The sequence below is a fragment of the Pinus tabuliformis genome, chromosome 1_2, assembly GCF_031772625.1.
Source record: "Pinus tabuliformis cultivar Carrire ecotype Pingquan chromosome 1_2, CPIR1, whole genome shotgun sequence".
Classification (NCBI taxonomy): domain Eukaryota; kingdom Viridiplantae; phylum Streptophyta; class Pinopsida; order Pinales; family Pinaceae; genus Pinus; species Pinus tabuliformis.
The window spans coordinates 750,212,683-750,228,789 of NC_142298.1; the positions used below are offsets into that span (position 1 = coordinate 750,212,683).

Below are 16,107 nucleotides of genomic sequence, written 5' to 3' on the forward strand. Positions count from 1 at the left end.
AATACCAGAGCATGGCCACCAAAGGGAGGCCTCTCCTCCACTACCCCAAATAAATAATGCGTATAGTCTCTTGGAACTGTAGAGGCTTGGGGAATCCCACGAAGGCTATAGCTGTTAAAGATCTCATGAAAATAGAATCCCCAGAGATCCTCATGCTCCAAGAGACAAAAATCGAAGGGGAATCCCTTCTAGATTTAAGCAGAACGAATTGGAAGTTCAAAGCGGGGATGGCCGTAAGTGCAAGGGGCACCTCAGGAGGACTTTCCACGGTCTGGATGGAGGAATTGTTCCAGCTGGAAAGCTCCTTTGAGACTCAACATTGGATTTACACCGAGCTTCGACATAAAGCAAGTAAACTCACTTTCGCCCTGTTTAATCTTTACATTCCTATTCTTTACCTTAAGAAGAAAGAGTGTTGGCAAACACTTCTCGATTTTGTAGACAGCTATTCTCCCATGAACATTGTAATCATAGGAGATCTAAACATCGTTCTTGACCCAAAAGAAAAAAGAGGGGGTAACAATAGCAAAGATCCAATGCTTCCCCTTGTGGAGGACATAATTCAGCAGTGGGATCTTCTTGATCTTAAACCCAAGAAGGGGTTATACACTTGGACCAACAATAGAACAGGGGCAGCCCATATCTCAGCCCGGCTCAACAGATTCCTAGTGCAGAGCACTCTTTTGATGGATAAGAGAATAGTGTCATCGACAATCCTTCCAAAGCTCACCTCGGACCATAAACCCATCCTCTTACAACTGGATGAGGAAGAAAACCTGGGGCCTATACCATTCCGCTTCAGCCGTTTGTGGATTGAGTAGGATGGGTTTATGGAAGTTGTTGCCAAGGCTTGGTCCACCATAGTCACCGAGCCATCCAGTTATGTTTGGGAGCAAAAATTGAAAGCAACCAAAGAAGATCTGAAAGATTGGGTCAAAACGCCTCCCAACACCTTCACCACATATAGAAAAGAAGTTGTCCAACAGTTAGCAGAATTACAGTTGGAGATGGAGGGAAAAGACATAACCACGCAAGAATTGGAGAAAGAACAAGTTGCCCAACTTGCTTCTTTCAGCTCCTTCAGAAAAGAAGAAGAATTTTGACAGCTTAAGTCCCGTAGCCTATGGTTGAGGTGACCGAAACACAGCGTTCTTCCACCAGCAGTTCAGAGCCCACCTCTCCCGAAATCACATTTCAGAAATCACCTCAGCAGATGGGACAGTCGCCAAAGGTTTTGCCCAAGTTAAAGAAGTTGTTGAAACTCACTTTCAGCGGTTATATGCAGAGGATGGAACAGGAGATGAGGCGATCTCCAATGACTTCCTCTCCCAGATCCCTTCCTTGGTTAATGAGGAGAATAACTCAAATCTTATGAAGCCCTTCACTGAGGAGGAAATTAGTAATGTAATTTGGGACATGGAGCCTGACAAAGCCCCAGGCCCCAATGGTTTCTCAACACATTTCTACAGAGCATGTTGGGCAGTCATCAAATCTGACCTTCTAAGAATGGCAAAGGCTTTTCAGAAAAAGGCAAAAGTGGGAGGCAGCACCAAATCCACCTTTCTTGCCTTAATACCCAAAGAAGTGAATCTGGCTACCTTTGACAGATTTAGACCCATTTCGTTATGTAATGCCTCTTACAAAATTCTTGCTAAATTGCTCACAAACAGAATTAAACCCCTGCTAAGTAAGATTATTTCTCCCAGTCAAGGAGGGTTCGTAGCAGGAAGACATATTTTGGATAATGTGATACTTGTACAGGAATCCATGCATTCTAGTCACCAGAGGAAGGAGCAAGGGATGTTGATCAAGTTGGATATGACCAACGCCTTTGATCGGGTTAAATTGTCATTTCTTTACAAAGTTCTCTCCTTTGGATTTAGCCCAGCTTTTGTGAACCTGATCAAGGCCTGCACTGATAAACCTTGGATTTCCCCACTGGTAAATCACTGACCTGCCACTTATTTCCAAGCTACAAGGGGGATAAGGCAAGGATGCCCGCTATCTCCCTTTCTGTACATAATAATGGCAAACACCTTGAGTAGGAAACTGATAGTGGAAAGAAACAAAGGAACTCTCTTGGGCATTCGACCGACGAATGGAATAGAACCAATCAATCATGCCTTGTTCGCAGATGATTCTCTATTGTTGGGAGGAGCTTCCACACGAATAGCAAAGGAATTCAATGGGATCCTACAAAGCTTTTGTATCATTTTAGGAGCGCTTATTAATAAAATAAAAAGTGCAGTGTACAGTTGGAATACAGAGGAGCAAACCACCCTTCGAATTGCTAGAATCCTGGACTTTCCGGGCTATGCCTCCTGGGACAAAATACAATACCTGGGACTACCTTTAACCCTGGGGGTTAACCGAGCCTCACTCTGGACTGAAGCCATCAGCAAGATCAAAACCAAGATAGTTGCATGGGGTGGGCAGTGGCTCAACTACGCTGGCAAGCTAATCCTCATAAAGTTTTTCCTTTCCTCTCTCCCTATCTATCAGGCCTCCTTCCTCCTGGCTCCAAAGACAATCACGGATCAGATTTCACAGCTGCTCAGAAACTTCCTTTGGCAGGGAGGCAAAGGGAACCAGAGGAAATTTCACTTAGTTAGTTGGGACACAGTGAAAAGGCCAAAGCTGGAAGGAGGTCTCCAGATTAGAGACCCTGGCCTGGCCAACATTGCCTTAGGTGGCAAAATTCTTTGGCAGCTCTACTCCAACAAACACCATCCAGTCAGCCAATTACTCCGGAATAAATACTTCAAAGGCGTCTCATTGAGAAACCTTCAAGCGAACAGTGTTCCCAAAGGCACGCTGCTTTGGAACCTATGTAGAAAAGGGCTTACCACCTTCCAAAACCAGCTTTACAGGGTGCCTGGAAATGGAGCAAATATTTCGATATGGCAAGATAAAATCATGGGAAATTCCCCCCTTGAAAATAGAGTGGAATTATTTGATCTTCGTGATTGGCTCTCCCAGCTCGGTTTGCACAGTCTTGCTGACATTTCTGCTTAGGACAGACAGGGAAATTGGGAGAACTGGGTCTTCCCCAACCTCCCAACACATTTACTTCACCAAAAGCACCTTCTCTTGGACAAGCTAAAGGGCTCGGCACCTGTTAACTTACATGCATCGAATCTTTGGAGATGGGGGAAGACATGCGTCTATACCTCTGCGCTTGGTTTTGCAACCTTGCAATCCACACAAAATCAAGTTCTCAACCCTTCCATCTGGCAGCACACGTGGGACGCATCCGAAATCCCCAAGGTGAATTTCTTCACTTGGCTGCTTATTCACAGGAAAGTGTTGATAGGTGAAAATCTTGTCCACAGAGGCATTATAGGGCCGCATTGGTGCATTTTGTGTAGATCGGCCTCTGAAAACGTGGACCACCTCTTTGTAAGCTACGCCTTTGCCCAATTGATATGGGCTCTTGTCCTTCACAGTCTCAACGCACCCGCTCCTCTCCAGTGCATAGTCATGGATCTCTTCTCCACCTGGACTGCAAGGTATCCTAGGACTCTCAGCACAAAATCACTGTGGAATCGGATCTGGCACTCCATTCCCAAGTTCATTTGCTGGAAGCTCTGGCTCGCCCGAAATAATTGGATATTCAACAATGTAACGTCCTCTCCCTTGACAGTGGTCGCCAAAGCTAAGGTGTCCTTGATGGAAGCTCTAGGAAATTACTCCAGCAAGTTAGACGACACCCTCATAACTGAAGAACAAAGCTGGCTGGGAACCCTTCTCGTTCGGGACAGCAAGAAGGTACCTGCTCGCCCCACATTCAATCCTGCTTGGCGCATTAGAACACTGGATGCAGAGTTTCAATCCTGGTGGAGGAAGCAAGGAAAGGTAATTGCTTTCTTTGATGGCACCTCTAAAGGCAATCCAGGGATCTCTAGTGTAGATGGAGTGGTCTACTCTCAGGACGGCTCCCGAATAGATAGCTATAGCTGGGGACTAGGACAGAGCACAAACAACCAAGCCGAAATTCTCAGGCTTCTTAAAGGTTGCCAGATTGCACAGGAGCATGGGCACAAAGCTCTTCAGGTATTCGGGGACTCAGAGCTCTTGATAAAGACATTAAACTCCGAGGATCACTTTAGCAATCCGGCTCTCAACAATACTCTCCAGAGGCTGCGGGGCCTGCTTGATTTTTTTACCTCCTCCTTCTTTTTTCACATCCTCCGCAACTCAAACAAGGAGGCAGATGTCAAAGCCAATGAGGGATGTTGTCTGACACAAGGATTTCTCAAAAAAAACTCAGAAGAGCCCGTGTTGATGGCCATACCATAGCTAAACAGTCTCAAAACTCTAAAGGAGAAGATTGTTAAGTGTAATAAGGACTAGTGAGCTCAAGTCTCCATGTAATGTCGATTGTTTAGGCTACGGCCCAACCGTTGATCTATAAATAAAATAACCGTTTTAGTTATAAAAAAAAAAAACCCTACTATATGTATATTACATTAGTACAAAAATATGAGAAGATTACAATGCTTTGCTCAAGCCTGAAAAACCTCTACACTATCTCTATATGTCTCACAGCTTCCTACACAAGCCTGGGCCAATACTTAACCAATTTTGTGCTTGCCCAAGTCCGTATTTCCTTGTGCTATTTCCTTGGGAATTATACCCCTATTAATTAGGGAAATTCCTCAATATGAATTGCGCAATCCTCATAGGCCTTCCTCTAACTACATGCACCACCCGTACAATTCGAATGATCATACAACTAATTGTACATTGTTCCTGAACTCCAGTATCAACTAGGTATTTCTCGTATTTGACATGCATGAGTTAATTATGAGTGAATATTCAGTTTATTGGTTGATCACTACAGGCAGCACCGTACTACTAGACCTCCCACTAGTTCCTCCACAGTTGGAACTAGTTTAACTCACTTTAACTCAGTTAGATTGAATTAATTAATAACAACTCAAAATAAACTCAACTAGGGCTCCTATAATGTAGGAGACACTCTACGTGACTCTAGTTAGACCCTCAACTTGATAAACTGCGCCAACTAAGTCAAATTAAATTAGTTAACTAATACAAGTTGTCATGATATGTGGAATTACAATTTTATTCCCAATTTAATTCAAAGACAAGATTAAATTACGATTTTCTTGTTGCATTTTCAACATCCAATAGAGGCAATTCCACGAAACATGGATGATGAATCAAATAAAAGGAAATTTATAGAATCCACCCCATAGTTGGTAGAGACAATGAAAAGTGTGAAGGTTGAACTTCAAAGCTACAAGGTTTCTAATGAGAAACTCATTAGAAAATAAAAGAAGTGAAAAGAGCTAAATGTAATGTTGTTACAAAGCCTATGATGCATGCAAAGGTTGTTGAAATCTATACCAACTACTAGAGTGGTAGATAGATACTATGATGGAAAGATTAGGGAGTTCCATGAACTCAAATTGGGATATCTCACCTTGGATTATTATTCTACCAAGTTCAAAGAGCTATTGAATATGTACCATTTATTAAATAGGAGGAGATGAGGATATAATGTCTTCTGATTGGGTTGCCAAAATCCTTTCAGGATCAAGTAGAATATGAAGAACCCAAGACACTTAATGGTATTATCCAAAAATAAAAGAAATGATATGAGCATTTAAAGACTAAGATGCAGCACCAAAAGCTCTGGAAGAAGAAAGACAAAGTTGCTCTCAAGAGAAAAAAAGTCTAAAGCATCACAATATGAGCTATTGGAAAAGAGTGCTTCAAGTTTCCACTGAAAGGTAAACACCAACAAATTTCTCCTACTCAAGGGGAGAAAGGTGCCAATGGACTAGCAAGGGGAAGGACAGAGGATTGAAAGAAAAATCCATTGAAATTTTTGGGGTTTGGAGAGGAGAACTTGCTTCATTACTACCCAAATAAGCAATGTGATGGTGGGGAAATTTTCAATGTCCAAGAGACTACCACAATGGATGAAATATCCAAGATTGTGTCTAAAGTTTATGTAGCAAAGGAAAATCATAGCAGTGCAGTTAAAGCATGTCAAGAATGGGCAAGTGTATCTAGTTATAAGAGGACACCTAGAGAATTTGAGAAGGATGAGTAACCCATTGTCGGTAGTGAAGAGGAAAGAGGGAGCAATGACAAAAATCTATCTAAGATGATTAGATATTTGAATGAAATTCTAGGGTATAGATATCATCTTGATTATAATTAATGATGTTTATATAATGCATAAATTTATCTATATGCATAGGAGTACAAGGGGTAAGGCTCCCTTGGACTATTTAAAAAAAATTGGGCTTTGAAGGTTATCACGCGCCTTAAGGAAACTTTAACAAACCTTGTAAATATGTTGATGTGCTAAGTTCCCTTGCTAAATAAACGCACAGGGAAAATTTTGAATATTTAAGGATCTGGCAAAGTATACTTAACAAGGTTGTATATTGAATCATGAAATGGCCTAAGCTTGGCTAAAAATTATTGAAAGTGAATGAATGAATAAAATGGAATTGGTTGTTGAACTAGAAAATATAGACCATATGCATTTAACTAATTCTATTAACAGCCGATGTGTGAATGACACTGTGTAGTAGGAAAAGGTGCATGATTACTCTCAGAATTAACATTAAAATGAGATTCAAGGTAGTAGAAGTCTCTTTGGCCATACAAATGACCTAGGGGACAATGACAAGAGAATGAAATGCTAAAGAAGTAGTTAGGTGGATGCCTTAAGAAAACAACTGAGAGTAATGATAAACATGTAATCCTAGAGATCAATTAGGATGTAGTAGTTGATAAGTTAAGGATTTAGGTAAGAATTCCTTCAAACGACGCTGTCTCGATGAACAATAGTTAAATAAGTGAGAGATGTATCCACAAGTTAAAGAAACCTTAGGACTGGTAATACATGTTTGTCACATAATATTCAATGGAATATGATAGAATTGTTGTTACAATTGATATTATTATGATTTATTAAGACTTAGTATATGTGTGTTTGGTGCCCTTAATGCATGCATACATGCATACTTGTGTAGGACAAGATTTAGAGTGATTAAGTGTCATGAAAGAATAATGGTTGATAATTTTAAAGAAATAATGAATGTTAAAGTGAGTAGTGCAAATCCCTCACTCCCACATAAAGTAAAGTGGGAAATTTCATTACTAATGAATTACGAGATGAATATCTCAATAAAGAGAGTGGATATGAAATTCATGGCCTTGAGCTAATTTGAATTGTGGACATGAAAATTCTAATTGTCAAATGAAATCCTCAGAATGATTTAATGGAATGCAAATGATCAAATATGGAATTAAATGATGGTTTCTTTTCAATGAAAATATTATTTAGGTGAACTGGTTGAATGGTTAATTGTATGATGACTTTGAAGTCAATGGTAGTGGTTGTTATAAAATTATAATGACTTGGTTTTATGTATGAGACAACTAATGCATTGTGGCTAAGTGCAAATGCGGAATTGTAGGTAAAATGGTCTTGAATATGGCATGGGATGTAAGCCCATGATGAAAGATAAAATATCACCACCCACAAATAGCCTAATGCTATGAGAAAATCCTCATGTTTGTCAAACCAGATTCTGTATGAAGCAAGTTTGGTAAATAAAGAAAAGTTCTAATTGAATGTTTCATGGATATATCTCATGTAGACTTAATGTTGTGATAAAAGTGAAGAGGGGAATCACCCAAGAAGGGCAGATAAAAGCTGAGAAGCAGAGAGTCGATGAACAAGGCCACTGAAGTGATAATGGGCCCTGGGACAAGTAAACTATGTTAGGAGCAAGTTAGCAGAATTCCTTCAATGTGAGACTCTAAAATTCTATTCAATATTCATATTTAGGAAAACCTCGATCAAGTAAATCACCCAAGGAAGGTGATTTCCTAGACACAAAAATGATGAATAACTACCAGGAAGGGGATACTTGTCACACACTCACTGAATTACAAGTGTGAATGGGTATATCCGATTGCAAGTAGTGAGATAAATTGTTACCTATGGAATACTAATGAAGCAAAGGACATTCACACTGATAAGTATTAAGTTGAAATTTCAATTGTTGAAATGCATGTTGCTTTGTGGAAATTGAGATTTCCTATGGAAAATATTTAACGTTGTTTATGAAAATGTTCACAACACATATGTTGTTTGTTTTCTGATGAAGGAATTTAAAGGAGTACAATGAGCCTAGAAGTGACCAAAAAGTGAAGGCAAATATCATTGTTGAAGCAGTAGGAAAGGAAAAGAACAAGAAAATGATGTTGATGTGCAAGAGCAAGGAAGAATGGATGAACGTGATCATGTTGTAGATGAAAATTAGGACACATCAAGGAAGTTGGTGCAACTAAAAGGTGGTAGTCCATAAACTCTCGCAATGAGAAAAATATCACTTGAAATAGTGCAATGTTACTAAAGATAACACTTGAGAGGTTGTGAACATCAAGGACAATGTTCCTTTAAGGGGGATGGGAATGTAACATCCCTTTTTCTAATCCCAAAATTTTGTAATGTAATTAAAGGGTGATAATGATGGAGAGCTAGCATTAATATTTGCCAAAACTGTCTAACGTAATTATTTTTCTAAATTAATTATAAAATGTTAATGCTGAATATGAGGACAAGCCACTACAAATCTTGATGTTCTGAAAGGATAGCTTGATTAGGAAGCATGTAAGGGATATTTAGGAAGTTTCTTAATGTTCCCGACCCCTTATGTTCTAGTTGAACTACCAACTACCAAGCAGTTATGAGAGGAATGGGAGAGGAGGTACTATAACCACCAAAGCATGGGCTACATACCTTATATTAGAGTCTCAGTTGACTTTGCAACCTAAGAATAGGGCCCCAGACCTCTCATGTGTAATGAAACGCTCATGGAGAAAGGAATGGATTTGAAATTGTTGAGTTAGAGAATTGTAGTGATTAGAGAACAAGGAAAAAGAAAAGATACATGAACTATGTGTAAACCTAAAACCATTGTAAACTTGTAACCTTATAAACATGTGTTTAGAATCTAGACCACAAAGTCTAGGATTGAAATATGATAACTAAGGAAACAAGTGAGAGAGTCGCCCACCTAACTTAAGCAGAGTGAGAAGAATTTTGTTATTTGGTTTTGTTTGTGCATGTGAAGAGCTAGAAAGAGGGAGGATCACAGAAAAAACCTTAGGAAGTAGTGAATGGGTCTCCCTTCGTGATGTTTCATCCCTCAATGGCCATATTTTTCTATGTATTCAACCCATAATTGGTTCTTAAGAGTGGAATCCCTGTTTCTAAGCCAGTGAAGGAGATTGACTTTCATCCATTACCCCCATGAATTGACCCCTTTGGTGTAATACTTTGAGTGAGGCATCCTTTAGGCATCAAATCTAGCTAAAGGGTGGTCAGCTGCAAGAAATATGTACTTTAGCTATTCCTATGATTGGGTGGAGAGCGACAGTCCCTTCTTTAGCTTCCAATCGAATTAAGTGGAACTAATAAGTGTATTCCTATATTCTAAATAAAATGCAAATGTTATTCAATGTTTCATGTCTATATGCTATGTTTAAATTCATTGTGTATGTATGCATTAGTAAGCTTAAAGTTGTTATATATCCATGTTAAATGTTATGTTGACATGAGCATGAATAGAGAATTGAGATCTAGCATAGCTCACTTGGATGTTACTCTGCATTTTTGTTATAAATTTGAATGTTATATTCAATGGAATCCTTTCTCTTATGCTAAGTGAGAATTTCTCTATGTTGTATGTTCATAAATGAAAAAGCCATCTTTAGTTGTAATTATTATATGTAGATCTACAGTTAATTCATGTTTATGAATGCCTCCATGTTGAATCCTTCTCTATACTATAACTATGAAGTAACGCTGGTATGTTGGTGGGATTTCAAGGCCATAAGCCATTGGAGGTTAGCTAGGAAGCGGCCCCACTATTGCATAAGTGATGGAGATGAGCAAGTGGGAAGTTAGTTTGGTTAAAGGAAGAGAAATTTGGGGACCAGTCCGCTTAGTTCTTCAATTCATTATAAAATTCATGGATTGTATTCCTCATTGATATGGCAGAGTATTGCAAAGTCGGGATTTTAATGGTTGCCACCCTAGGGGCCAGTACAAGGGTTGAGACCCAACACTATTTGAAAAGATGCCTAGGAACTGTAATCGATGCTCAATAGGTCACTATAGTTGATACTTTAATGTAGTGGATGTTTTTTCCCACTGCCACACCACCCACCCCCTACTTGATCAAAGAGGCATAATTGCATCCTTGTTGCACTTAGGGAAAATGCACTTGGATGCTTCTCCTCGTTCCCACTACACCATCTAGAATTTTCCCCTCCCTGATCCTTTATGGTCCCAATCTTGAATCTACATGTAAAAAAGCTTCAATACACCCATGCCCTCCCTATGAATGTTATAGCTTTGAACCTTTCTTTCCATCCATGACCATGCTCTCTATATAAACTGAGCCAGGTACACTTTTTCCTATACTAATAGGGTCGGTTGTTTCTAAACCAAATGAATTAGAGATAAGAAAGAATGTGATTTGAAATTGATCCAGAAAAAAGCATAATAGATCGTTAGTTCATCTCTATCTTTGTGGCATTGAATAATCATGCTAATCCCTTTGAATAGAACTCCCATATTTGCCATGTTCCCCACCCAAAGTGGGTAACCCCTAAGAGAATACATTTATCCCCTTTGGTTAGCAAGCCGGACATCGTCCATATGATGGTCAACAAATAACTTTACTTTAGAACTATCCACCTATATTTTGATCAATGATCTCTACCATCTAGTATACTTCTCAACGGAAAGTGAGGCATCTATCATAAGGTACACAAACCATTTATTTTATCGTGTGCTTTCATTTAATGTTAAGGGAATTATAATAGGGGTCACAATTTAATTTGGATGATTTACTGCTGTTGATTGCACCCTTGTCCCCACACTTCACCTGGGAGTTTTATCCTTTTACCGCTAGTCCAATGTGACCTCCCCTGAGGCCTTTTCCTTTCATTGTTCAAGAGAGGCACTAATTGATATTGCATACCCAAGGTAATATGTACTTGTCATTTTACTTCCATCCCTGATATTCATTTCCATTCATTGGGTTGATTTTCATTTGTCATTGGTACTAGCACCGTATATCAACTTTTCTCTAAGAGGTTTATGCAACAGAAAGAAAGATAAAAGCATATATGGCCACCATTGAAAGAAAGTGATAATTTAAAAGATAGTCGAGACAAATTATAAGCATGTGGGAAAAATCCTAGCTTAAGCTCTACCCCCCTCATTAGTCATCACTTAGTTCCTAAGTATCTCATGCTCTATTTAAATCAAAGGAACTTACAATGTCCCAACCTTGAGGAGAAATAAACCACTACATCTTTAAGGGGTATTGGCTATTTCTTTAGAATGTAATTAGTTGTTCCAAAAGAGGTGTCATTTTCCTTTCTCTACAATATTACATTCCCCTTCAATGGAAGGCACTACCTACTACCCACACACATCTTCTATGATGCAACCTACATTAGCATAATCATTACCCCATCTCCTTGTTAGTGTGGGCTATCCTAAAAGGGTGATATCCTTTCACTTCCTGCTTTGGCATAAATACCCAATCTTAACTCTTGGTTGTAATTGGTTGGTCATGGTAAGCTAGAAGGGCTTTTTGAACAAGTGTCATTAAATTCCATTAAAACACTACTCAACATGATAGTACAATCATAATAACATTCAATGATCATGCATTAAAGCTTTCTTACGATAGAACTCAATGCTCAAGTATTTTGGCGACAGGGATTAATCACAAACCAACAAGAGAACACTCAGTGACTTCACACGCGATCTTCAAAGTAGGCCAACATTACAGTGAAATTTAAAATGATACACTAGAATTAAATATCACCTAGTAGTGTCAATTATTTTCGAAGATGACGTAAGGCACATTCACCAAATTCACCAACAACATAGGTGGTTGAAGGAGTAAACCAATGCAATATTCAAACCATATATGTGCACCAATCTAATATTTCATTCTCAACCCTACTCTTATTCATCTCTTAAACCACTTTGAAATAGCAATCTCATTGCCTTCCAAACCCTCATGCGTTAATATCTATATTTGAAGGGATTGTTCTTCTGCTAGATTGTTCATTAAATCTAGCAGATAAAAGTTGTTATTCTCTTGATGGTTTTTTATAGAATTATACATATCGCAAGCACCAAAAAACAAAGATGAATGGCTAACTATTTCTTGTCGTCTTCTCCAACAATATGTAATTACAAGCACCCACTTCTCCATTGATATGTAATTACAAGTACCCATTTCTCCTTCATGATGTGTTCATAATCTATGGAAAGGTTTGCATGTAAGCTTTAGTAGAATGATTCCCTCTTTCATGACGTGTTTGTAAACAATGGAAAGTTTGAATGCAATCTTCAATGGAATTGTTCCCAAAGTCATCCTTTTGCATTCTGCGAAGTGAATGAAGGTTTTTCCTAACTTAATTTGTAAGGTTGAACAATAGTCACTAATTCCATAAGAAATTAATCTCTCCATACACATTGACCTTCCAGCACATTCATCAAATAAAAAAATGAAAATAATTTATTATTATCCAAAAAAACATTATTGAATTTTTTTACATCTTTGGAAAACCTTTATTAATGTTTTAAATTTTTTCAGTACAAAATAAATTAATTATAAATCATTTTTTTCCTAAAATCTAAACTTTGTTTAATAAGATACAATAAGAACTAGAGATATAATGGAGATGAGGAGCTCACTAGCTGCAATAGATATAGTTATTTTTTTGACAGTCATGCATCACCATCTTTGTCTCTTCCTCAACCACACTAGTCTCATTATTAACAATAATGGGAACAACACTCCTGGACCTACAACTTAAATGATTTTCTCACACTCTATTACTTTGTATATTGCTATACATGTATATATCAAACTCATTTAGAGCTTACAAGTTGAAAAGAAAGACATCCCATTTTTTCTTACATTTCAAAGCTTTCATAATTGTTTGTTAAAGCGAGAACTTTTGAGATGGAAAACATGCTAGAGTGAAATTCATTCTCAACTTAAAGAGAAAGGACATCGAAATTTGTTACACTTGTTAAATGCCACAATTCAATTGAGCATTATAATATAACAACTAAAAATTGAAAATTTATTGAATGAAATGATTTTGATCATAATCAAAAAGAAAAACATTGAAAGGAACTTGGAAATTTACATCAGTTGCCTCTATATTATTCATACTTTTTCTCATGGTATTCAATTTATCTTTATTAATGTATCAGTATCATGGAGTGCAAAAATTGCAGGCAAAGAAACCTTTTATTATTGATCTGAGAATTTTTATTCCTTTTTTATTTTTATTTTTTTCAAATGCTTTTAAGATAGTTGATGGCTCATGGATCTGTACTGTTAAATTCTCGATTTGCACAAAGCTCCAGTAGCTATAAGATCGATTATTATCCTCAATCGTTTCATGTGAATCTTGACCTCAATGGATTCTTAGTGAAATCACCTCGGTCTTCTCTGATAAAAGTCATGAAGAAGATGGAAGTTCTTCAATTGTTCAAAGAGGACAATAATCAAAGTGAGTTTCAACTACAACATAGTCAAAAATTAAAAACACATTATAGTTTTTATAGTTTTATTTTTTCTAACCGTAATTGCAAATTTAAAAAATCTGTGTCTAGGGTGCAACATTACATCACAATTGCAAAAATATTTAACCCGTCTCTTGCAAAAGGCCACTGTTCCGGTTGCCATGCCTTGTTCTGGTTGCCATAGGCATGGCAGAGCTTTAGATACAAAATTACAATATTGTATATATTGTTTGTATAAACTTCACAAAATGTCCCAAGAAGTAGAACTACACGAGCTTTCATACTAACAAATTTTAGGGGGATTCATTTTTGTTCCAAGAGGGGTATTTAAATCTGGAAGAAGGAATCCTTTCACTGTTAACGAATCAGCAATCGGCGACAGAAACAGAGGAATGAAGACTGCCACTAGAAGCTAATTGCATTTCTTCGATTTGCTAACAAAGACTAGTAATCTCATCCTCCAATTGTTAAACCTTTGAACATTATTCAACGAAAATCTCCTTAGTGGTAGAAGCAGAAGTCATCATTTGACAAAACCTTGAGCTTCGTTTTTTTCAGAAGACAAAACCTTGAGCTGCATGTGCAACGTAGCATCCCAAAGTTCCTTGGAGTCAGAGTCCTGAAAAGAAAGGGGCCTATGATGGACCATATTGCACATGCATCCCAAAGTTCCTTGGAGTCAGAGTCCTGAAAAGGAAGGGGCCTATGATGGACCATATTGGGGACAAGAGGGATGGGAACAAAGTTCCAAACCAAACATTGGGAAAAGCAAAAGGAAGGGACCTATGATGGACCATATTGGGGACAAGAGGGATGGGAACAAAGTTCCAAACCAAACATTGGGAAAAGCAAAATCAAGAAACCATTTAAAAAAATATTGGTAAAAATTAGCAAACATTGATTAGCCTAAAAAAAACGTAAAATGAAGATGTTATCGACATGTTCACAACACTAGTATTAATCAAGACCTCGCTAAGAATCGTAACAGACTTCCCACCCTCCAGCAGAACAGCTTTTAACTATACCCTCAATTTCCCAGAAGAACTGAATTAACCAAGGAGTTGACAAAAACCTGAAAAGTTTCCTTACCTGAATTTCTTCAGCTCCAGCACGGGTAGCAAAGCCTCCAGTCTCATCCTAGCAAAGCACACTAGCTGCAGCAATCCACCCTCCTCTACCTCCCATCAAGCTTATGATATGAGAATGACATCTAGTCCACCAATTTGAAAACCAGAGTCACCATCTCATGTCCATGGAACTTATGTCACAAGGTTCGACTAACTTCAATTTTGAGGTTCGAAATTCGGCATACTTAAAAAAAATTGAAGTTCAGTGAACCTCATTGAACCTCATGGCCATTGACCAAGTTCATAGCTCATTGAACCTCATGGCCATTGACCAAGTTCATGACCTTATGTCACAAGTCAAGCTAGTAATCTATCCTTACAATTTCCAAGTCCATGATAGTATTTTTTATTTTTATTGACGTTGATTTCTGACGATTTTATGCTATATTTCATTTTAAAGTTCATATATTTATATATCTAGAAAATGGATATAGCTGAACTTAATGGTGAACCTCATCAAAATTGAACCGAACTAAATCATTTCCGAACCCAAACCATGTGAATTAACATGGAACCAACAAAGAATGCATAAAAAATTCAAAATTGAACCGAACTAAATGATTTCCGAACCCAAACTCGAACCCGAACCATGTAACTTAACATGGAACCAACAAAGAATGCATAACCCAATTTCCATATTTGTAATCTGAATCAACATGGTAAGGGTACCATCAATCACCCTAGATCACCATTATTAGCAGTGGAGTAGCCAAATCTGCACAAATATGGACTGCAACTACCTTCCCAACACACTGTTTAACATTAAATTCCGACAAGGGCTCCCACGCCTTTATCCCCATTGTATCTCCCATATTCTCTCAATCTTGCATGCAAACAACAGCAGTCTTTCGCAGTCATAGCCACGCATCATGCTTATAGATCATGGTGAGACACCACCCTATTCTCTCAATCTTGCATGCAAACAACAGCAGCCTTTCGCAATCATAGCCACGCATCATGCTTATAGATCATGGTGAGACACCACCCCATTCACCATGAGAAAGCCCACCTGAAATTAATTGCCTTATTTGCCATTTGATTTGTTGTGATATTGTTATTCTGAAGGACATGCCAAATAGTGTACTCAATTTTTTTTAAAAGCTTTTTAATCCGCTTAAGGATTGACTTCAGAGCCAGATCATTTGAGAAGAAGCCAACAAAGATGTGGCCAAGAATGATTTTAGAATCCCCATTATGACTAGTTTCTGGATGTGGTTAGAAAGAGCTAAACTCGGGGCTTGGATAATGCATATCCTTGAGGCTTTACCCAAACTCCAAGAATAAGATATTTCTATGGTTACTCCAAGGCGAAATAATGCCCCCACTACCCCACCCTTGGTTCTTACCAACCTT

At 38.2% G+C, this 16,107-nt stretch overlaps 2 protein-coding genes across 2 annotated transcripts; both read left to right on the forward strand.

Moving 5' to 3' along the window:
- Nucleotides 1-227: 227 nt before the first annotated feature.
- Nucleotides 228-821, forward strand: LOC149207947 (uncharacterized). The gene has a single exon (XM_089398189.1). It carries the CDS (start codon nt 228-230, stop codon nt 819-821), a length of 594 nt encoding a protein of 197 aa, XP_089254315.1.
- Nucleotides 822-3,480: 2,659 nt separating this feature from the next.
- On the forward strand, nt 3,481-4,299 carry LOC149207948 (uncharacterized). The gene has a single exon (XM_089398190.1). The coding sequence runs from the start codon at nt 3,481-3,483 to the stop codon at nt 4,297-4,299; it is 819 nt and encodes a 272-aa protein (XP_089254316.1).
- Nucleotides 4,300-16,107: the final 11,808 nt, after the last annotated feature.

Coding starts and splice junctions, on each gene's coding strand:
- LOC149207948 (XM_089398190.1), top strand. CDS start 3,481: ATGGATCTCTTCTCCACCTGGACTGCAAGGTATCCTAGGACTCTCAGC.
- LOC149207947 (XM_089398189.1), top strand. CDS start 228: ATGGCCGTAAGTGCAAGGGGCACCTCAGGAGGACTTTCCACGGTCTGG.